The 18,469-nt window shown below is 51.3% G+C and overlaps 1 protein-coding gene across 15 annotated transcripts in view; it reads left to right on the top strand.

Annotated features, from left to right (window-relative positions):
* SRRM2 (serine/arginine repetitive matrix 2) overlaps positions 1-18,097 on the top strand; it is a 24,808-nt gene extending 6,711 nt beyond the window's left edge. For 2 of the 15 annotated variants that reach the window (XR_004265384.1, XR_004265383.1), the window contains exons 2-15: positions 2,367-2,645; positions 3,517-3,624; positions 3,821-3,985; positions 4,515-4,592; positions 5,027-5,089; positions 5,181-5,213; positions 5,737-5,787; positions 5,954-6,046; positions 6,687-6,879; positions 8,270-14,967; positions 15,699-15,986; positions 16,328-17,164; positions 17,300-17,413; positions 17,552-18,097. Coding sequence is in view for 4 of the 15 variants with exons in the window: in XM_032268013.1 (XP_032123904.1) it covers positions 2,404-2,645; positions 3,517-3,624; positions 3,821-3,985; positions 4,515-4,592; positions 5,027-5,089; positions 5,181-5,213; positions 5,737-5,787; positions 5,954-6,046; positions 6,687-6,879; positions 8,270-14,967; positions 15,699-15,986; positions 17,051-17,164; positions 17,300-17,413; positions 17,552-17,561 (8,250 nt within the window). In the remaining 11 variants the exon portion in view is untranslated. Of the gene's footprint in view, positions 1-2,366; positions 2,646-3,516; positions 3,625-3,820; positions 3,986-4,514; positions 4,593-5,026; positions 5,090-5,180; positions 5,214-5,736; positions 5,788-5,953; positions 6,047-6,131; positions 7,218-8,269; positions 14,968-15,032; positions 15,987-16,327; positions 17,165-17,299; positions 17,414-17,551 lie in introns of those variants that run through there. The other 13 variants (XR_004265387.1, XR_004265386.1, XM_032268013.1 and 10 more) reach the window with 13 other exon arrangements.
* Positions 18,098-18,469: the final 372 nt, after the last annotated feature.

Genomic DNA, 18,469 nt, shown 5'->3' with positions numbered 1-18,469 from the left:
GTGCGGTGGCGCGATCTCGGCTCATGGTAACCCTCCGCCTCCTGGGTTTAAGCGATTCTCCTGCCTCAGCCTCCCGAGTAGCAGGGATTACAGGCACGCGCCGCCATGCCCAGCTAACTTTTGTATTTTTAGGAGAGACGGGTTTTCACCCTGTTGGCCAGGGTAGTCTCTTATCTCCTGATCCGCCCACCGTGGCCTCCCAAAGTGCTGGGATTACTGGTGTGAGACACTGCCACCGGCCTGGTTTTCTCAGGGAGTGGGAGGATTTTTGTGTGAGGTGGTATGGAAGTGTGGGTGAATGGTAAAGCTGAAGAATTAATTGCAGGTCAAAAACATTCTGCAAGGGAAGCAGAAATTAGGTGAGGTAGGCAGAGGCAGAGAAGGACCTACTTTTAAACTGTGTGGGGAGGATTGGTGCTAGAACATGAAAATGACTGGGATGTAGAGAAATTTATTTTTTGAGCCTTAAAGTTTTTCGTTTTTTCCTGAATTTCTGCTTAACCTCTTCTTTTTTTTTTTTTTTTTGGAGGGAGTCTCGCTCTGTCCCCAGGCTGGAGTGCAGTGGCGTGATTTTGGCTCACTGCAACCTCCGCCTCCCGGGTTCAAATTCTTCTGCCGTAGCCTCCTGAGTAACTGGGACTACAGGCGCACGCCCCCACGCCTGGCTAATTTTTGTGTTTTTAGTAGAGGCGGGTGTTTCGCTGTGTTGGCCAGGATGATCTCGATCTCTTGACCTCGTGATCCGCCCGTCTTGGCTCCCAGAGTGCTGGGATTACTTTGGATTACTTGGGTGGCTCAAGGCATGAGTCACCGCGCCAAGCCTCTTCTGACATTTTCTGCTTTCAGTATTGGGTCTGCTGCTGGGATTGGGTAGGGACCCATCCTTAGACTAGGGTGAGGAGGTATGGAAGGGAAAACTGTTCTGGACCTTGGCTACCTCTCTTCCATTCAGCATTTCACCATACTACATGTGTGTGTGCGTGCTAGGATATTTTCCCTGACATTTGTATGATGCGTCTTTCTAGAATTTTTCTAAATACATCCTTCTTTTCTATTCATTTATTATTTCCATCTTTTATTAATCTCTCCACTTTGCCTATTCCTTAGGAGTTTTTCTGAGTAGTTTTTTCTCACACATGTATGTTTTGGGAAACTATCTTAGAGATGATAAGGATGAGAAAGAAAGAATATGTGTAATTAGAGAAAGAAATAGAGTATGTGTAAGGAATAGAGTATTCCTTAAGTAAGGAATCTAACCAGAGAAGCTGGGACTTGAGAATTTTTCAGTCACGTTAGGGTTGGGACAAGTTAAAAAGCTAGAACCTGGGAGGAAGCATGGGGTTAACACAGGAGAGAAGGGAGAGGCAGGGTTGGGAGAGAAAAACTAGAAAGTGCTATCCAGGGGATTGTTAGGGAAAGCCAACAGTTGGACATTAATGAATGGGTTTCTATTAGGGCAGGGTATGTGGAGAAGGTATGGGAACCGTTGGAACAGAGAAGAGTGGTTTGATGTGTTTAAATAGAGCATAGAGTTGAAAACAGGTAATATTTGGCAGGAGCTGGCAAGACTTGGAGCGGATGTAAATTGTGTTAAATCCTATTTAGTGGAAGGAAATTGAATAAAATTCCAGGATAGTTAATAGGATCTTTTAAGTATTTGGAATCAAGGAAATGGCCCTTTGCTGGGAGGTAAAGTTTATGAAGATTATTCAAGGTTCATGTGTGTTTCTTATGTGCATGCTAGCGTTTAGTTGGGGTGTGAGGCTGCACATTCTGAACCAACTAGTCCACTCTTCCGATACTGAGGGGCTGTGTAGTTATATTTTGTATTCAAGTAGGGTGGTCTGAAATCCTTAGGTAAGTTCTTGGGAGTCTTTGGACATGAACTAGAGGTCCTTGGGTGCCACAGATCTATGTCTGTTTGTTGTGCCCAGGAGACCTTAGTTGGTTATCAGAGGTTAGGAATTAGAGTAGTTGATAAAGACATCACTTGTGCATTTTGGGGGCCAAAGGAGAATAAAAAGGGACAGTGTGGAGAAATTTGAGAGAAACAGATTCTTGTTTTCGTAGGGTGGAAAAAGAAGAAAATCTAGGTGCAGGGAGGGATTATTTAGAATTCTGTGCCAAGGGCATTGAGAGAAAGATTGTAAGAACTGGGCTGTGATCTGGTAGAAAGTTGGGAAGGACGAAGAAGTGGTTTTTTTGGGAGACCAGGAGGATGATGGAGCATTATACAGCTGAAGGCTTAGTGTGAAGATAAATGTTGAAATAGGGATGAAGAAGAGCAGGAACTTGGGTGTGTGGGGGGGGGTAAGTGGTTAGTTTGGGGCCAGGGGCCTGACCCGTGTCTCCCCGCTCCCCCTCAGGAGCGGTGGTATCCCCCCCCACCCCGGGCACGGGGCCATGTACAACGGGATCGGGCTGCCGACGCCCCGGGGCAGCGGCACCAACGGCTACGTCCAGCGCAACCTGTCCCTGGTGCGGGGCCGCCGGGGTGAGCGGCCTGACTACAAGGGAGAGGAGGAACTGCGGCGCCTGGAGGCTGCCCTGGTGAAGCGGCCTAATCCTGACATCCTGGACCACGAGCGCAAGCGGCGCGTCGAGCTGCGATGCCTCGAGCTGGAGGAGATGATGGAAGAGCAGGGGTGAGGGAGGGCTGGGGGAGAGTCAAGCACTGAATGAGTGCAGAGCTGGGGGTGTTAGGTGGGATGTAGGGAGCTTAGGGCTAGCTGGTTGAAAGAGGCCTGGCAAGGAGTTGTGGTAGGGGAGGAGGTAAATGAGCTCTAGAGTATTGAAAAACAGTTAAGGGACAGTGCAGAGTGGGAAATGAGAAGGCTGTGTGTCAGGGACATAGATGGGAGCCTGAGGAACTGAATGGAGGCACATGGGGGAAGGGAGGGGCCATTGAAGAACAAAAATGTGTTTTAAGGGAGCAATAGGAAAGCACATACCAGGTAGAGGAGCTAGGTAAGCTGATAAGTGTTGTCATTGGTAGAAAGGAAAATAAATGGATGTAAGGATTGAGGCCTTGGAAAGTAGCATAGGCAGGAAAAGAGGAATTGGAAGAATACTTGAGTAAGAGGGAATCTGGGCTGGAAAAGGATATTTTGGAAAAGGAACACGTTAAGATAGAAAACTCTCAGAGCAGTGGTTTTCAAACTTCAGCAATGGTGACCCTTTTTTACAGTATACTTCACTTTGGAATCCCAGGAAATAAAAGGCCTATTCTTGTTGAAGTTGGGGAGGAGCATTTGGAACCCTGCTTGCTTAATTTTTTTCTTTTGGCCCCTGTAGCATGTTTAAAATCCACTGTTCTAGAGGGTGTAGTAAGTAGAGGGAAGAAAGATGATGGGAAAAGATCAGGACTGGAGAGAAGGGACTTTTGGGTGAGAGCCAACAAAAAGTTCTGTGTGTGCATGGAGAGGGAAGGGACCCTTTTGGGAGTGAGGGAAGTGGAGACCTGGGACTGGGGAAAGTATCCTGTTAAGCTTAACCTTGAAGGGATTTGTTCTTCAGGTACGAGGAACAGCAAATTCAGGAAAAAGTGGCGACCTTTCGACTCATGTTGCTGGAGAAGGATGTGAACCCTGGGGGCAAGGAGGAGACCCCAGGGCAGAGGCCAGCGTGAGTGTTGAACTCTCCCTTGATGACTCTGGACTCTGGCTGCTGGCTGCCGCTGCTGTCCTTTTCCTCATGTGGGACTTCCTCCCTGCTTTTGTCTGCCTTTCCCATGCCTTATTTGGCTCCTGCTTATACTCGTGTTCTAAATATGGTTCTGTCCTTTATATTTCTTTCAGACTTTCTTGCTTTTTTTCTTTAGGGTCACAGAGACTCACCAGTTGGCAGAATTGAATGAGAAGAAGAATGAAAGACTCCGTGCTGCCTTTGGCATCAGTGATTCTTACGTAGATGGCAGCTCTTTTGATCCTCAGCGACGTGCCCGTGAAGCTAAACAACCAGCTCCTGAGCCTCCCAAACCTTACAGGTATACAAGGCCAAGAAACCACTGATAGCTTCTTTTCTTGTTTGTAAGCTCCTTGCTCCGTTTTTTTCCTTTCACGGGCTGGTTTCTTCACAAACTCTTCAGATTTTGTTCTTCTGAAGTTGAGGTGTCCAAGAAAATTTGGGCAAGGGCTAGCCACAGTGGCTCATATCTGGAATTGTGGAATTGTGGGAATCTCAGGCAGGAGATCACTTGAGTCCAGGAGTTTGAAGCCAGCGTGGGCAATATAGTGAGACCTTGTCTCTACAAAAACTGGAAAAAAAAAGCTGGGTGGTGGCACATGCTTGTAGCCTAAGCTACTTGGAGAGGCAGAGGCAGGAGGATCTCTTGAGCCCACAAGTTGGAGGTTACTGTGTGAGCTGTGATGCTGCCACTGCACCCTAGCCAAGGCAACAGACACTTGTGCTTTTTTTTTTTTATTTATTTTTGAGGCTCTGTCTTTTAAAGAAAAGGAACATTTGTCCTAACATTGTCCTAGCACCCATCTCTGCTACTTTCCACCTTTCCCCAGCCTTGTTCGGGAGTCCAGCAGTTCTCGCTCACCAACCCCAAAGCAGAAGAAGAAGAAAAAGAAGAAAGATAGAGGACGGTAAGTTAGTTGGAAACTTACTCTGATAGCTAGAGGACCAATCCTGTGGTGTACTTCTCTCTGGAAGTGGAGAGTTCTGGCTTCCAAAGAGCAGGAGGTAGTTGTCAGGGAGGAGGGAGTTACCACTGAGGCCTCAGCTAGAAGAAATGTATGAGTTTCTTGGTGGGGAAGTGTTAAGTTTGCAGTTCTGCTAATTAGGATTGGCCAGCAGCATTTTGGATTCTGGAATTTTCTTTTTCATTTTGATCTTTGTTGACTTAAGGAGTTTTCTATACTTGTTGGAGAAGGAAGAAATAAGTCCTGGGCATAGGTCTGCAGCACTGGTGCTGTTAGGATGTCCAAGTGTTTTAGAAACCTTTTTAGGAAGGGATTGTAGGTAGGAGGGCCAGGAAAGAAGCCAAGCAGAATGATCTTGCTTCTGAATCCATCTTTAGCAGGTCAGAGAGCAGCTCTCCTCGACGGGAGAGAAAGAAGAGCTCGAAGAAGAAGAAGCACAGGTACGAGATGGGAATACTTGAGTGATTGGAGATGATTTCCTGAATTCAGGCAGAGGTGTTGGTTTATGTTTTTTCTTCTTTTTTCCAACAGGTCAGAATCTGAGTCCAAGAAACGTAAGCATAGGTAAGAAGAGTTCTTTAACTCGTGGTGGGGGGGGGGGGGCGCAGTGGCATTATGGGAGCAGTGAGCCACTGCCTGATGGCCCTCTCTCTCTTTACTTAGCCTCTGGGAGATTTATTTTTCTTGGGGTAAAGCTCAATTCCTTGATCTTATTCCTGGCAACACTCCTTAATTCTTTTCATTTCACTTTTGGTTTTATTTTATTTTATTTTATTTTATTTTTTTTTGGGGGGGGGGGATGGAGTTTCGCTCTTGTTACCCAGGCTGGAGTGCAATGGCGCGATCTCAGCTCACCGCAACCTCCGCCTCCTGGGTTCAGGCAATTCTCCTGCCTCAGCCTCCCGAGTAGCTGGGATTACAGGAACGCACCACCATGCCCAGCTAATGTTTTGTATTTTTAGTAGAGACGGGGTTTCACCATGTTGACCAGGATGGTCTCGATCTCTTGACCTCGTGAGCCACCGCGCCCGGCTTTATTTCCTTTTTTAAAAAGAATTACTTTTAACAACCTTGCCTTATTTCCTAGGTCTCCCACTCCAAAGAGCAAACGTAAATCTAAGGACAAAAAGCGAAAGCGGTGAGTGAATTCGTGGGGACTTTGCTTGGGTTGTAAGGGAATGCCACCTTAGCGGGAGAGGGTTGTATTAGTTATGTCCCTGACTGGTAAAGGGTTGAGGGATAGGCGAGGAGAATCTAGGAGAGGTACAGCAGTACCCTGAGCTGTGGTGGTGGTCTTCTTTTAGGTCTCGAAGTACAACACCAGCCCCTAAGAGCCGCCGGGCCCACCGTTCAACTTCTGCTGACTCTGCTTCCTCCTCCGATACTTCCCGCAGTCGGTAAGGGGTAGTCCAGGAGGAAGGGAGGGAGAGGGAATGATGGGTTAATTAATTTAATATTTATTGAGCGCCCACGGTGTGCTAGGCGCTGCACAGACCATTCGGAAGACACGGTCCCTGCCCTCTAGGAGCTGACAGGCTAAAGCAACAGGATGGACAGACATATACATTTCCCCTTCTCTTTTTTTTTGTTTTTGTTTATTTGTTATTTTTTGTTTCGTTCTGATGTATATGGACTGCCAGAATAGGGGGGGTGGTGGTTTGTTCGTGGTGTCTGGGGGAGGAAGGAATCCTTACCCTGGCTTCCTTAATCGGGGAAGGCTTCCTGAAGGAGGTGGGCTCAGAGGTGAGTTGTGAATGAAGCGGGTAGGGAGTGGGCTGGGTGGATGGTTTGGGGATGTTTGGGGGAGGTGAGTAAAGGGGTAGAGGGAGAGCATTCTTTGGGAATGTGTTGGGAAGAGAAGAACCAAAGTGGACTGTACTTGGACCTCAGTGAATGATTTGAGTCATGTGACTAAGAAGGTGTTTTGGAAGAGGGTTGTACAGTTAGTAAAGGTGGATGGGAGTTGGGGAGGGGGTTTCCTGTTCTCCCTTTGAGCTGATTTCCCTCCTCTCCCCCCATCCTCAATTACTCCCACAGGTCTCGAAGTGCTGCAGCTAAAACTCATACGACTGCTTTGACTGGAAGAAGTCCTTCCCCTGCTTCAGGGCGACGAGGGGAAGGAGATGTGCCTTCCAGTGAACCAGGTACTACCAACACGCAACGGCCTAGTAGCCCAGAGCCTGCTACAAAACAGCCTAGCAGCCCTTATGAAGACAAAGACAAGAAGGAGGTATGTTCCTGAGTTGGTGATTATTGGATTGCAAGGGTATTGATTTAGGTTAGACATGTGATGTGAAAGAGGAGGTAATAACTTATTAAAAGAAATGAATTCAGTTTTTTTTGTGCATTCCTCTCCTGATTAGTCCTCTCACTGTGTCTGCAGTGCTTTTAGGATTGTGACCTGACTGAATTGTGAATCCTTTACAATCAAATTTCATTAGATATTAATAGGTTTTATGTTGGGTCTTGTTTATATGTAGAACTGGAGCAAAGGTTGTATCTGTGTACTCTTTATGATACCTCTAGTTTCTTCTCTGTTTCATTAAATGCTGGTCCTGTCTCAGTAAAGCTTTTAATCTATTGGGTTGCCACCAATAGTTTGATTGAAACACTGGAAGTTTTCAGTAGTTCATGGTGTTTTGTACATTCTGTTCTAATGTAAGCCTTAATTACTCTTTTGCTTCAGTGATTACAGTTTTAATACTTGCCTCTATTGTCATTGTCGATTTTCCACGTCATCCAGGGTTACCTTTCGAAATTTCAAGTTGGTTGACCTCAGGAACTTAACTACTTCCCTATTGCTTTTGAATTGTGTTTAAGGCTTTTATAATGTGGTGTTTTTCTCATTTCCTTTACCCATCCTGGTCTGCTTTTTTACTTTTCACAAAAATCATATTCTCACATCTTCATTCATGCCTTTTTTTTTTTTTTTTTTTTTTTTTTTTTTTTTTTTTTTGGAGACGGAGTTTCGCTCTTGTTACCCAGGCTGGAGTACAATGGCGCGATCTCGGCTCACCACAACCTCCGCCTCCTGGGTTCAGACAATTCTCCTGCCTCAGCCTCCTGAGTAGCTGGGATTATAGGCACGCGCCACCATGCCCAGCTAATTTTTTGTATTTTTTAGTAAAGACGGGGTTTCACCATGTTGACCAGAATGGTCTCGATCTCTTGACCTTGTGATCCACCCGCCTCAGCCTCCCAAAGTGCTGGGATTACAGGCATGAGCCACCGTGCCCGGCCTATTCATGCTGTTTCTTTTCCTTAATGTAGTTAATTTTTCAACGGCGAAGTTAGCATTCACTTTAGGAAACTGCTTTTCTTTCCATTTAAGGATAGCTTTTTTCCATCTTCATAACATTTTGTAGTGGCATTTGTTGTTAAATGAAATGCATTAGTTATTTGCATTTTGTGTTCTTCTCAGTTGTAAGATTCTCAGACTCTCCATATATTCATATGTTTTCCCTACTGTGCTTTAATGATTCCTTGTTATTGAATGAAAATGATTGCTTGTGGTCATGGGTTGTGTAAAAGAAAAGTTTTCATTGGAAAGGGTGTTGGGATCTCAGGGGTGATGTGACATTTTGATGTTTATGAATCCCTACTCTCTCTTCCACTCTTAGAAATCTGCAACTCGACCTAGCCCCTCTCCGGAAAGGAGCAGCACAGGCCCAGAACCACCTGCTCCCACTCCGCTCCTTGCTGAGCGACATGGCGGCTCCCCACAACCCCTTGCAACAACCCCTTTAAGTCAGGAGCCAGTGAACCCCCCATCTGAGGCCTCTCCAACTCGGGGCCATTCACCACCTAAGTCTCCTGAGAAACTTCCCCAATCTTCTTCCTCAGAGAGTAGCCCACCATCCCCTCAACCTACCAAAGTTTCTCGGCATGCTAGCTCTTCCCCTGAAAGTCCTAAACCTGCTCCAGCTCTGGGGTCCCACCGAGAGATTTCTCCTTCTCCCACATCCAAGAATCGCTCACATGGCCGAGCAAAACGGGATAAATCACATTCTCACACCCCTTCTCGTAGGATAGGGAGGTCCCGTAGCCCCGCCACTACTAAGAGAGGGCGATCTCGTTCTCGAACCCCTGCAAAGAGAGGTCATTCTCGATCCCGATCTCCCCAGTGGCGTAGGTCCAGGTCTGCACAGAGGTGGGGAAGATCTAGAAGCCCCCAGCGACGTGGCCGCTCTAGGTCTCCTCAGCGACCCGGCTGGTCCAGGAGCAGAAATACCCAGAGAAGAGGCAGGTCTAGGTCAGCTAGGCGAGGGAGGTCTCACTCTAGATCTTCGGCCACTAGGGGCAGATCTCGTTCTAGAACACCAGCCCGGCGGGGCAGGTCCCGCTCTAGAACACCTGTCAGGCGGAGATCACGATCCAGAACACCTGCCAGGCGTAGGTCTCGGTCTAGAACACCAGCCCGGAGGGGCAGGTCTCGGTCTAGAACACCTGCTAGGCGTAGATCTAGGACCCGATCACCAGTAAGACGGAGGTCTCGTAGTAGATCACCAGCCAGGAGAAGTGGCAGATCACGCTCTAGAACCCCAGCTAGACGTGGCCGCTCACGCTCCAGAACCCCAGCCAGACGTGGCCGCTCACGCTCCAGAACCCCAGCTAGACGTAGTGGTCGCTCACGCTCCAGAACACCAGCTAGGAGAGGGAGGTCTCGGTCTAGGACACCAAGACGAGGAAGATCCCGCAGTAGAAGCTTAGTTAGACGTGGAAGATCTCACTCTAGAACACCTCAAAGAAGAGGCAGGTCTGGCTCATCTTCAGAGCGGAAAAACAAATCCAGAACATCTCAGAGAAGAAGCAGGTCCAATTCAAGCCCAGAAATGAAGAAATCTCGCATTTCTTCAAGGCGGAGCAGGTCTCTCTCTTCACCACGGTCCAAAGCAAAATCTCGCTTGTCTTTGAGGCGCAGCCTTTCAGGGTCTTCTCCATGCCCTAAACAGAAGTCACAGACACCACCCAGGCGCAGTCGCTCTGGATCCTCCCAACCTAAAGCTAAATCTAGAACGCCACCCAGACGCAGTCGCTCCAGTTCTTCTCCGCCCCCTAAACAGAAGTCTAAAACACCATCAAGACAAAGTCATTCCAGTTCATCTCCTCATCCTAAGGTGAAATCTGGAACACCACCAAGGCAGGGATCCATAGCAAGTCCCCAGGCCAATGAGCAATCTGTAACACCACAAAGACAGAGCTGTTTTGAATCATCACCTGACCCTGAGTTGAAATCTAGGACCCCTTCTAGACATAGTTGCTCAGGGTCTTCTCCTCCTCGAGTGAAATCTGGCACACCTCCCAAACAGAGCCCATCTAGGTCATCATCTCCACAACCCAAAGTGAAGGCGATAATATCACCAAGACAAAGAAGCCATTCTGGCTCCTCTTCTCCAAGTCCTGGTAGGGTGACATCTAGAACACCTCCAAGGCAAAGCAGATCAGTATCTCCCTGCTCCAATGTGGAATCCACATTGTTGCCAAGATACAGCCATTCTAGGTCCTCCTCACCAGATACCAAAGTGAAACCTGAAACACCACCAAGACAAAGTCACTCAGGGTCTACTTCACCACACCCCAAAGTAAAGTCCCAAACTCCACCAGGGTCAAATCTTTCTGGATCAAAGTCACCATGTCCCCAAGAGAAGTCTAAAGACTCACTAGTTCAAAGTTGCCCTGGATCCTTCTCTCTTTGTGCAGGAGTAAAATCTGATACACCACCAGGTGAGAGCTATTTTGGTCTCTCACCTCTGCAACTGAAAGGACAATCCCAAACTTCACCAGACCACAGATCTGATACTTCAAGTCCAGAAGTGAGACAGAGTTGCTCAGAATCACCATCTCTGCAGAGCAAATCTCAAACATCACCTAAGGGAGGTCGGTCCAGGTCTTCATCTCCAATCACTGACCTGGCATCCAGATCTCCAATAAGACGAGATAGAATTGAGTTGTCGGCAAGTCCTACCTTGAAATCGGGAATGTCTCCTGAGCAGAGCAGGTCTCAGTCTGACTCTTACTCACATCCTACAGTGGACTCAAATTCTCTTCTGGGGCAGAGTAGATCAGAGACTTCTGAGTCAAAAGACAAAACGGCCTCACCCCTTCAAGAGGATGCCACTGCATCACCTCTTAGACAGAGACACAAATTTAGTCCTTTTCCAGTACAGGATAGGCCTGAGTCTTCACTGGTATTCAAGGACACACCCGGAACGCCATCAAGGGAAAGAAGTGGTGATGGGTCATCTCCAGAAACAAAAGAGCAAAATAGTGCATTGCCTATGTCAAGCCAAGATGAGTTAATGGAGGTGGTAGAGAAGTCTGAAGAACCCATAAGCCAAGTTCTGCCTCATTTGTCTTCAGAACTTAAAGAAATAGCTGGAAGTAACTTCGAATCATCTCCTGAAGTAGAAGAAAGGCCTGCTGTGTCTTTGACTCTTGATCAAAGCCAGTCACAGGCTTCTTTGGAAGCAGTGGATGTCCCTGCAATGGCCTCATCTTGGGGTGGGCCACATTTTTCTCCAGAACATAAAGAACTGTCTAACTCCCCACTCAGGGAGAACAGCTTTGGATCACCTTTAGAATTTAGAAGCTCAGGCCCACTTGGTACAGAAATGAGTACTGGATTTTCTTCTGAAGTTAAAGATGATTTGAATGGACCTTTTCTGAATCAGCTGGAAACAGATCCATCTCTAGACGTGAAAGAACAATCAACACGATCCTCTAGACGCAGCAGTTCTGAGTTTTCCCCAGATGCCGTGGAAAAGGCAGGAATGTCTTCAAATCAGAGCATCTCTTCACCTGTGCTTGATGCTGTACCCAGAACACCCTCAAGAGAAAGAAGTAGTTCTGCATCTTCCCCTGAAATGAAAGATGGATTACCCAGAACTCCATCAAGGAGAAGCAGGTCTGGGTCTTCTCCAGGACTTAGAGATGGGTCTGGGACACCTTCGAGACACAGCCTCTCTGGGTCTTCTCCTGGAATGAAAGATGTACCTAGAACACCATCCAGAGGGAGAAGCGAATGTGATTCTTCCCCAGAACCAAAAGCTTTGCCTCAGACTCCTAGGCCAAGGAGTCGTTCTCCCTCATCCCCAGAGCTCAACAACAAGTGTCTTACTCCTCAGAGAGAAAGAAGTGGGTCAGAATCCTCAGTTGATCAGAAAACTGTGGCTCGGACTCCCTTGGGGCAGAGAAGTCGTTCGGGGTCTTCTCAAGAACTTGATGTGAAACCCAGTGCATCCCCTCAGGAAAGAAGTGAGTCAGACTCTTCTCCGGATTCTAAAGCCAAGACACGAACCCCACTTAGGCAGAGGAGTCACTCTGGATCATCTCCAGAGGTTGACAGCAAATCTCGACCTTCTCCTCGGCGCAGTAGGTCTGGTTCCTCCCCTGAAGTGAAAGATAAGCCAAGAACAACACCCAGGGCACAGAGTGGTTCTGATTCTTCTCCTGAGCCTAAAGCTCCAGCCCCTCGGGCTCTTCCCAGACGGAGCAGATCAGGTTCATCAAGCAAAGGCAGGGGCCCTTCTCCTGAAGGAAGCAGTAGTACCGAGTCCTCTCCTGAACATCCACCCAAATCGAGAACTGCACGCAGAGGCTCCAGGTCATCACCAGAGCCCAAGACCAAGTCTCGTACACCACCTCGACGTCGTAGCTCTCGATCATCTCCTGAGCTAACAAGGAAGGCCAGACTCTCCCGTAGAAGCCGCTCTGCCTCATCCTCACCAGAAACTCGCTCGAGAACTCCCCCAAGGCGCCGGAGAAGTCCCTCAGTGTCTTCCCCAGAGCCAGTAGAAAAGTCAAGGTCTTCACACCGACGCCGCTCAGCTTCATCTCCACACGCTAAGACAACCTCAAGGAGAGGCCGCTCTCCTTCACCAAAGCCTCGTGGACTCCAGAGGTCCCGTTCCCGCTCAAGGAGAGAGAAAACTAGAACAACCCGACGTCGAGATAGGTCTGGATCTTCTCAGTCAACCTCTCGGCGAAGACAGCGGAGCCGGTCAAGGTCACGGGTTACTCGGCGGCGGAGGGGAGGCTCTGGTTATCACTCACGGTCACCTGCCCGGCAGGAAAGTTCCCGGACCTCCTCTCGACGCCGAAGAGGCCGCTCTCGGACACCTCCAACCAGTCGGAAGCGCTCTCGCTCACGCACGTCGCCAGCCCCCTGGAAGCGTTCTAGATCTCGAGCCTCTCCAGCCACTCACCGGCGATCCAGGTCCAGAACCCCCCTGATAAGCCGACGTCGGTCCAGGTCTCGAACCTCGCCAGTCAGCCGGAGACGGTCAAGGTCCAGGACTTCAGTGACTCGACGAAGATCCCGGTCAAGAGCATCCCCAGTGAGCCGAAGGCGGTCCAGATCCAGAACACCACCAGTAACCCGCCGTCGTTCAAGGTCCAGAACGCCAACAACACGCCGGCGCTCCCGTTCTAGAACTCCACCAGTGACTCGCAGAAGGTCCAGATCTAGGACTCCACCAGTAACCAGGAGGCGATCTCGAAGCAGAACTTCGCCTATCACTCGTAGAAGATCAAGATCTAGAACATCTCCAGTCACCAGAAGGAGATCTCGATCTCGCACATCTCCAGTAACTCGAAGAAGGTCCCGCTCTCGAACCTCACCAGTGACACGCCGCCGTTCCAGGTCCCGGACACCTCCAGCTATTCGGCGCCGCTCTAGGTCTCGAACGCCACTGTTGCCACGCAAACGTTCTCGAAGTCGCTCACCACTTGCTATCCGCCGCCGCTCTAGATCCCGTTCTCCGCGAACAGCTCGGGGCAAACGGTCCTTAACAAGATCTCCTCCAGCCATCCGCAGGCGTTCTGCATCTGGAAGTAGTTCTGATCGTTCACGTTCTGCTACTCCTCCAGCAACAAGAAATCATTCCGGTTCTCGTACACCTCCAGTAGCACTCAATAGCTCGAGAATGAGCTGCTTCAGTCGTCCTAGCATGTCCCCAACACCTCTTGACCGCTGTAGATCACCTGGAATGCTTGAACCCCTTGGCAGCTCTAGAACACCCATGTCCGTTCTGCAGCAAGCCAGTGGCTCCATGATGGATGGTCCAGGTCCCCGAATACCTGACCACCAGAGAACATCCGTGCCGGAAAATCATGCTCAGTCTAGGATTGCACTTGCCTTGACAGCTATTAGTCTTGGCACTGCTCGGCCTCCTCCGTCCATGTCTGCTGCTGGCCTTGCTGCAAGAATGTCCCAGGTTCCAGCCCCGGTGCCTCTCATGAGTCTCAGAACCGCCCCAGCAGCCAACCTTGCCAGCAGGATTCCTGCAGCCTCTGCAGCCGCCATGAACCTAGCCAGTGCCAGGACACCTGCCATCCCAACGGCAGTGAACCTGGCTGACTCTCGAACACCAGCTGCAGCGGCAGCGATGAACTTGGCCAGCTCCAGAACAGCAGTGGCACCTTCGGCTGTGAACCTGGCTGACCCTCGCACCCCCACAGCCCCAGCTGTGAACCTAGCAGGGGCCCGAACCCCAGCTGCCTTGGCAGCTCTGAGTCTCTCAGGCTCTGGCACCCCACCAACTGCTGCAAACTATCCCTCCAGCTCCAGAACACCACAGGCTCCAGCCTCTGCAAACCTGGTGGGTCCTCGGTCTGCACATGCCACAGCTCCTGTGAATATTGCCGGCTCCAGAACCCCTGCAGCCTTGGCCCCTGCAAGCCTCACCAGTGCTAGGATGGCTCCAGCATTGTCTGGTGCAAATCTCACCAGCCCCAGGGTGCCCCTCTCTGCCTACGAGCGTGTCAGTGGCAGAACCTCCCCACCGCTCCTTGACCGAGCCAGGTCCAGAACACCACCATCTGCACCAAGCCAGTCTAGAATGACCTCCGAGCGGGCTCCTTCCCCTTCCTCTAGAATGGGCCAGGCGCCTTCACAGTCTCTTCTTCCTCCGGCACAGGATCAGCCGAGGTCTCCTGTGCCTTCTGCTTTTTCAGACCAATCCCGTTCTTTGATTGCCCAGACCACCCCCATAGCAGGGTCTCAGTCCCTTTCCTCTGGGGCAGTGGCAACGACCACATCCTCTGTTGGTGACCACAATGGCATGCTCTCTGTCCCTGCCCCTGGGGTGTCCCACTCTGATGGGGGGGAACCACCTGCCTCTACTGGGGTCCAGCAGCCTTCTGCATTAGCTGCCCTGCAGCCAGCAAAGGAGCGGCGGAGTTCCTCCTCCTCCTCATCGTCCTCTAGTTCTTCCTCTTCATCATCATCATCTTCGTCATCCTCCTCCTCCTCTGGCTCCAGTTCTAGTGACTCGGAAGGCTCTAGCCTTCCTGTGCAACCTGAGGTGGCACTGAAGAGGTGAGGGAGCTTGACTTTTAGAAACTTTTGGGGGGAGGTATTGGGGGTAGGTTGGGGAGTGGGGAGGGAGAAACCATGTTACAGGTGCTTGGCTCTTGGAGGAGGTATGGGGACCTTGACCCTCAAGCTGGGGGTAGAAGAGAATGTGGGGGCGGGGGTGGAGGGGGGAGGAATGGGACAGATAAAAGTCTCCGAAGGTTCATTCTCTAGAGGATAATGATAAGTTTTCCGTCTCTACAGAGGACAGAACTAGAGGAAATGGACTTAATTTTACAGCAGGAGGGATGGCAGTTAGACCTCAAGAGGAACTCCCTGGGCTGGAAGGATCTTCAGAGGTCATCCCATCCCTCTCCCTGCCTCCAGGCAGGACGGCCCCTTCCCCAGCCAACCTGCACTCACAGGGGCCTCCCCAAGCTGCGGCTCTCCGAGGAAGGAGACTACCCAGCTTCAGCTTCCACACCTGAGCCCAGAGGCCTTATTCCTCCATCAGGGACATTCTTGAGGTTTAACCTTGATCCCTTATGCTGCGGGCCCCAGCCTGTTGCTTCTGTTAGCAGAGGTTGGGTCAGCTCGCACCACTGCTCTCCAGAGAATCGCTGGCTCACGTGGCTCAGAGAGCTCCCAGCACCTTTCTCAGGCACCCCTCCCCCACTGCCGTTCCTCCAGGCCAAGGAAGGTAGGGTTGGGGCTGGGGCAGCTTGTCTCCTTGTGACACTCCACTCCTCCCACAGGGTCCCCAGCCCCACACCAGCCCCAAAGGAGGCTATTCGAGAGGGACGTCCTCCGGAGCCAACCCCAGCCAAACGGAAGAGGCGCTCTAGCAGTTCCAGTTCCAGCTCCTCCTCTTCATCTTCCTCCTCCTCCTCCTCTTCCTCTTCTTCCTCCTCCTCTTCCTCTTCTTCCTCTTCTTCCTCCTCCTCCTCCTCTTCCTCCTCATCTTCCCCTTCCCCTGCTAAGCCTGGTCCTCAGGCGTTGCCCAAACCTGCAAGCCCCAAGAAGCCACCCCTTGGCGAGCGGAGGTGAGTGCTGCCTTGCCTGAGATTGAAGGAGGGTGGGGAAGTGACTTGTCCAGAGAAGGGATCCTGGGGTGTGAGCCTCCCGGCTGGGTGTCTCACGTGACCTTGGGCGTCTGGTTGTGGGGGAGGAGGCACTTGCTCTCCTCTCCTCCTGCTCGTTGCACCCTGTTCTGGCGAAGGGCTGCGCCATCCACAGGGTCGTTCAGGCCAGGACTGGGGTCTCCTTGGTTTCTTCCTGTCCCTCCCTCAACACACAGCCTGGTCCCAGGGTTCTAGTGTCTCCCCATTACTGCTGCCAGGGCTCTGGTCTGGCCACCGTCGTCATCTCCCGACTCTGTCCACAGCCTCCTCCCTGTCTCCCCGCTTCCACGCCTTCCTCTTCCACATGTAGCCAGAGGGACCTTTCTAAAACGCACATCTGGCTACTTCCCTCCACTCCACAAATCCTTCGGGACGCCCTGTGGCCTGCAAGACAAAGCCCCACCTCTGCGGGAGTGGCGTGTGAGGCTCTTCACCAACGGGCCTCGCCCGCCCTGTGTTCTCCTCCTGCCCGCCCCCACACATGCCCTGTGCTCCAGCCACACCCAGCGCCTTGCAGTTTAAGGAGAGCCCATGCCTTTGGACATGCTGTTCCTTCTGCCTGGAATTCCCTTGTCCGCCTGGTGAACTCCTCGTTCTGCAAGACTCCGCTCAAACAGCACCTTCGAGAAGACTCCCCTACCCCTTCCCTGCCCTGCCCCATGTCCCTCTCCCTTGGGTCCCCAGAGCCACGCACATCCAGCCCTGCTTCCCACACACGGGGCCGTGCGTGCCTTCCTTCACCACTGAGCTCCTTCAAGGGCAGGGACTGTCTTTATCTTTGCATCCCCCGCTGCACCCTGTGCCTGCCCACTGGGCACTCGGTGGATGGTGTGCGGGCGGATGGGTGAGTGAGCGGACAAAGGTGGGTCTGAGGCTGGCCCTGTGTGGTGTGAGGTTTGGTGGTCAGGACCTGGGCGGGTGGTCCTGAGTGCTGGCCAGTGGGCTTGAAAGGGTGTGGTGCTATTGGGTCCTCCTGTGTTCCCCAGGTCCCGCAGCCCCCGGAAGCCAATAGACTCTCTTAGGGACTCTCGGTCCCTCAGCTATTCACCTGTGGAGCGTCGCCGTCCCTCGCCACAGCCCTCTCCACGGGACCAGCAGAGGTAGGGCCAACTGCAGATGTCAGCACCCAGCCGGGTCTGGCCGCCACTGCTTTCTACAAAGAAAGCTTTGGGGTTGGTTCAGTGGTGCCTGAGGTTGGTGCTACCCTATGACCAGATGTCTGTCCTGTGTTGCAGCAGCAGCAGTGAGCGGGGTTCCCGGAGAGGCCAGCGTGCGGACAGCCGCTCCCCCAGCCACAAGCGAAGGAGGGAGACACCTAGCCCTCGCCCCCTGCGACACCGCTCCTCCAGGTGCGCATTCTCTTGGAAGGCTGAGGCCCACTTCGGGAGTCAGTTCTGGTGGTGGTGGGTGGCAGCCCCATTCTGAGTGGCATAGAAGCAGGAGCGCTGGTGTGGGGCCTCGCTGTTGACCTCCATCTTCTGTTGCAGGTCTCCATAAATCGTCTCTGGGGGAATTCTACCACACCCCATGCTCTGGAGCCACAGGGAGTGTCCCTTTGTCCCCAGCAGAGCCGTGGGAGGGTCCTTGTCTGCCCCCCTTTGAGCCTTGGCAGCCTTTGGATGGAGGGCTCCTTTTCCCCTCCCCTTTTTTTTCTTTGTTCCTGTGAAATGTTAATCTCCGTGAGTTTTTCCTGGTTCACGTGTTCTGGGGGGTTTGGGGTGGGAGGGAATGCAGATGGGAGTTGGGGGAGGGGAGGATAACACTTTGGGACACTCCAGCCTGGAGTCAGGGCCAGGGAGGCATGGCCCTGTTTGTATCCAAAAGTACCTGGGGTGATGGTGGTTTGGGACTGGAGATTGTGAGAGGTATTCTTGGAAGGGGCAGGAATTGGAATTAGTTGGTTCCTACTGTCCCCCATGAGGTTGTGTACCCCTCCCCCCAACTTTTCACGTTTCTTAAAGGCATTTTGGTTTTTTAAAATCTGTACAGCAAGAGCAACTTTTTCTGTCAAATAAAAATGAGAAATGCAGGAACTGGGTCTGTAGACTCTTTATTAGGTGTGGTGACAGGAAAGCCACCTCCTTCCCTGGTTGCATCCCCAGTGTGGGTGGACCTATGTGAGTCCACCTTGGGTTTCCCTCATTGAACATGCTGTCAAACCAGGACACTGGAAAAGAGGCCCCTGGGAGTGGACATGCAGGATATGGGGTAGAGGACACTTGGAAGGAAAAAGGCCTAGAATTGGAATCTCTTATCACTGAGGCTGGCTCAGGGCTATGATTGGTGTGACTGCTAAGAATGGCTTGGGTCTCAGGGCAACCGAGGGTCCCAGGGTCTGGCAGACAGGGCAGTACTGGACCTGACAAGCACAAGCCCTAAAAGGAGCCCCCCAGGGAGGATTGGGA

Source organism: Sapajus apella, unplaced genomic scaffold, assembly GCF_009761245.1.
Source record: "Sapajus apella isolate SASKATOON/1434 unplaced genomic scaffold, GSC_monkey_1.0 scaffold175, whole genome shotgun sequence".
Taxonomy (NCBI): Eukaryota; Metazoa; Chordata; class Mammalia; order Primates; family Cebidae; genus Sapajus; species Sapajus apella.
This window is presented reverse-complemented; position numbering and strand designations above follow the sequence as displayed.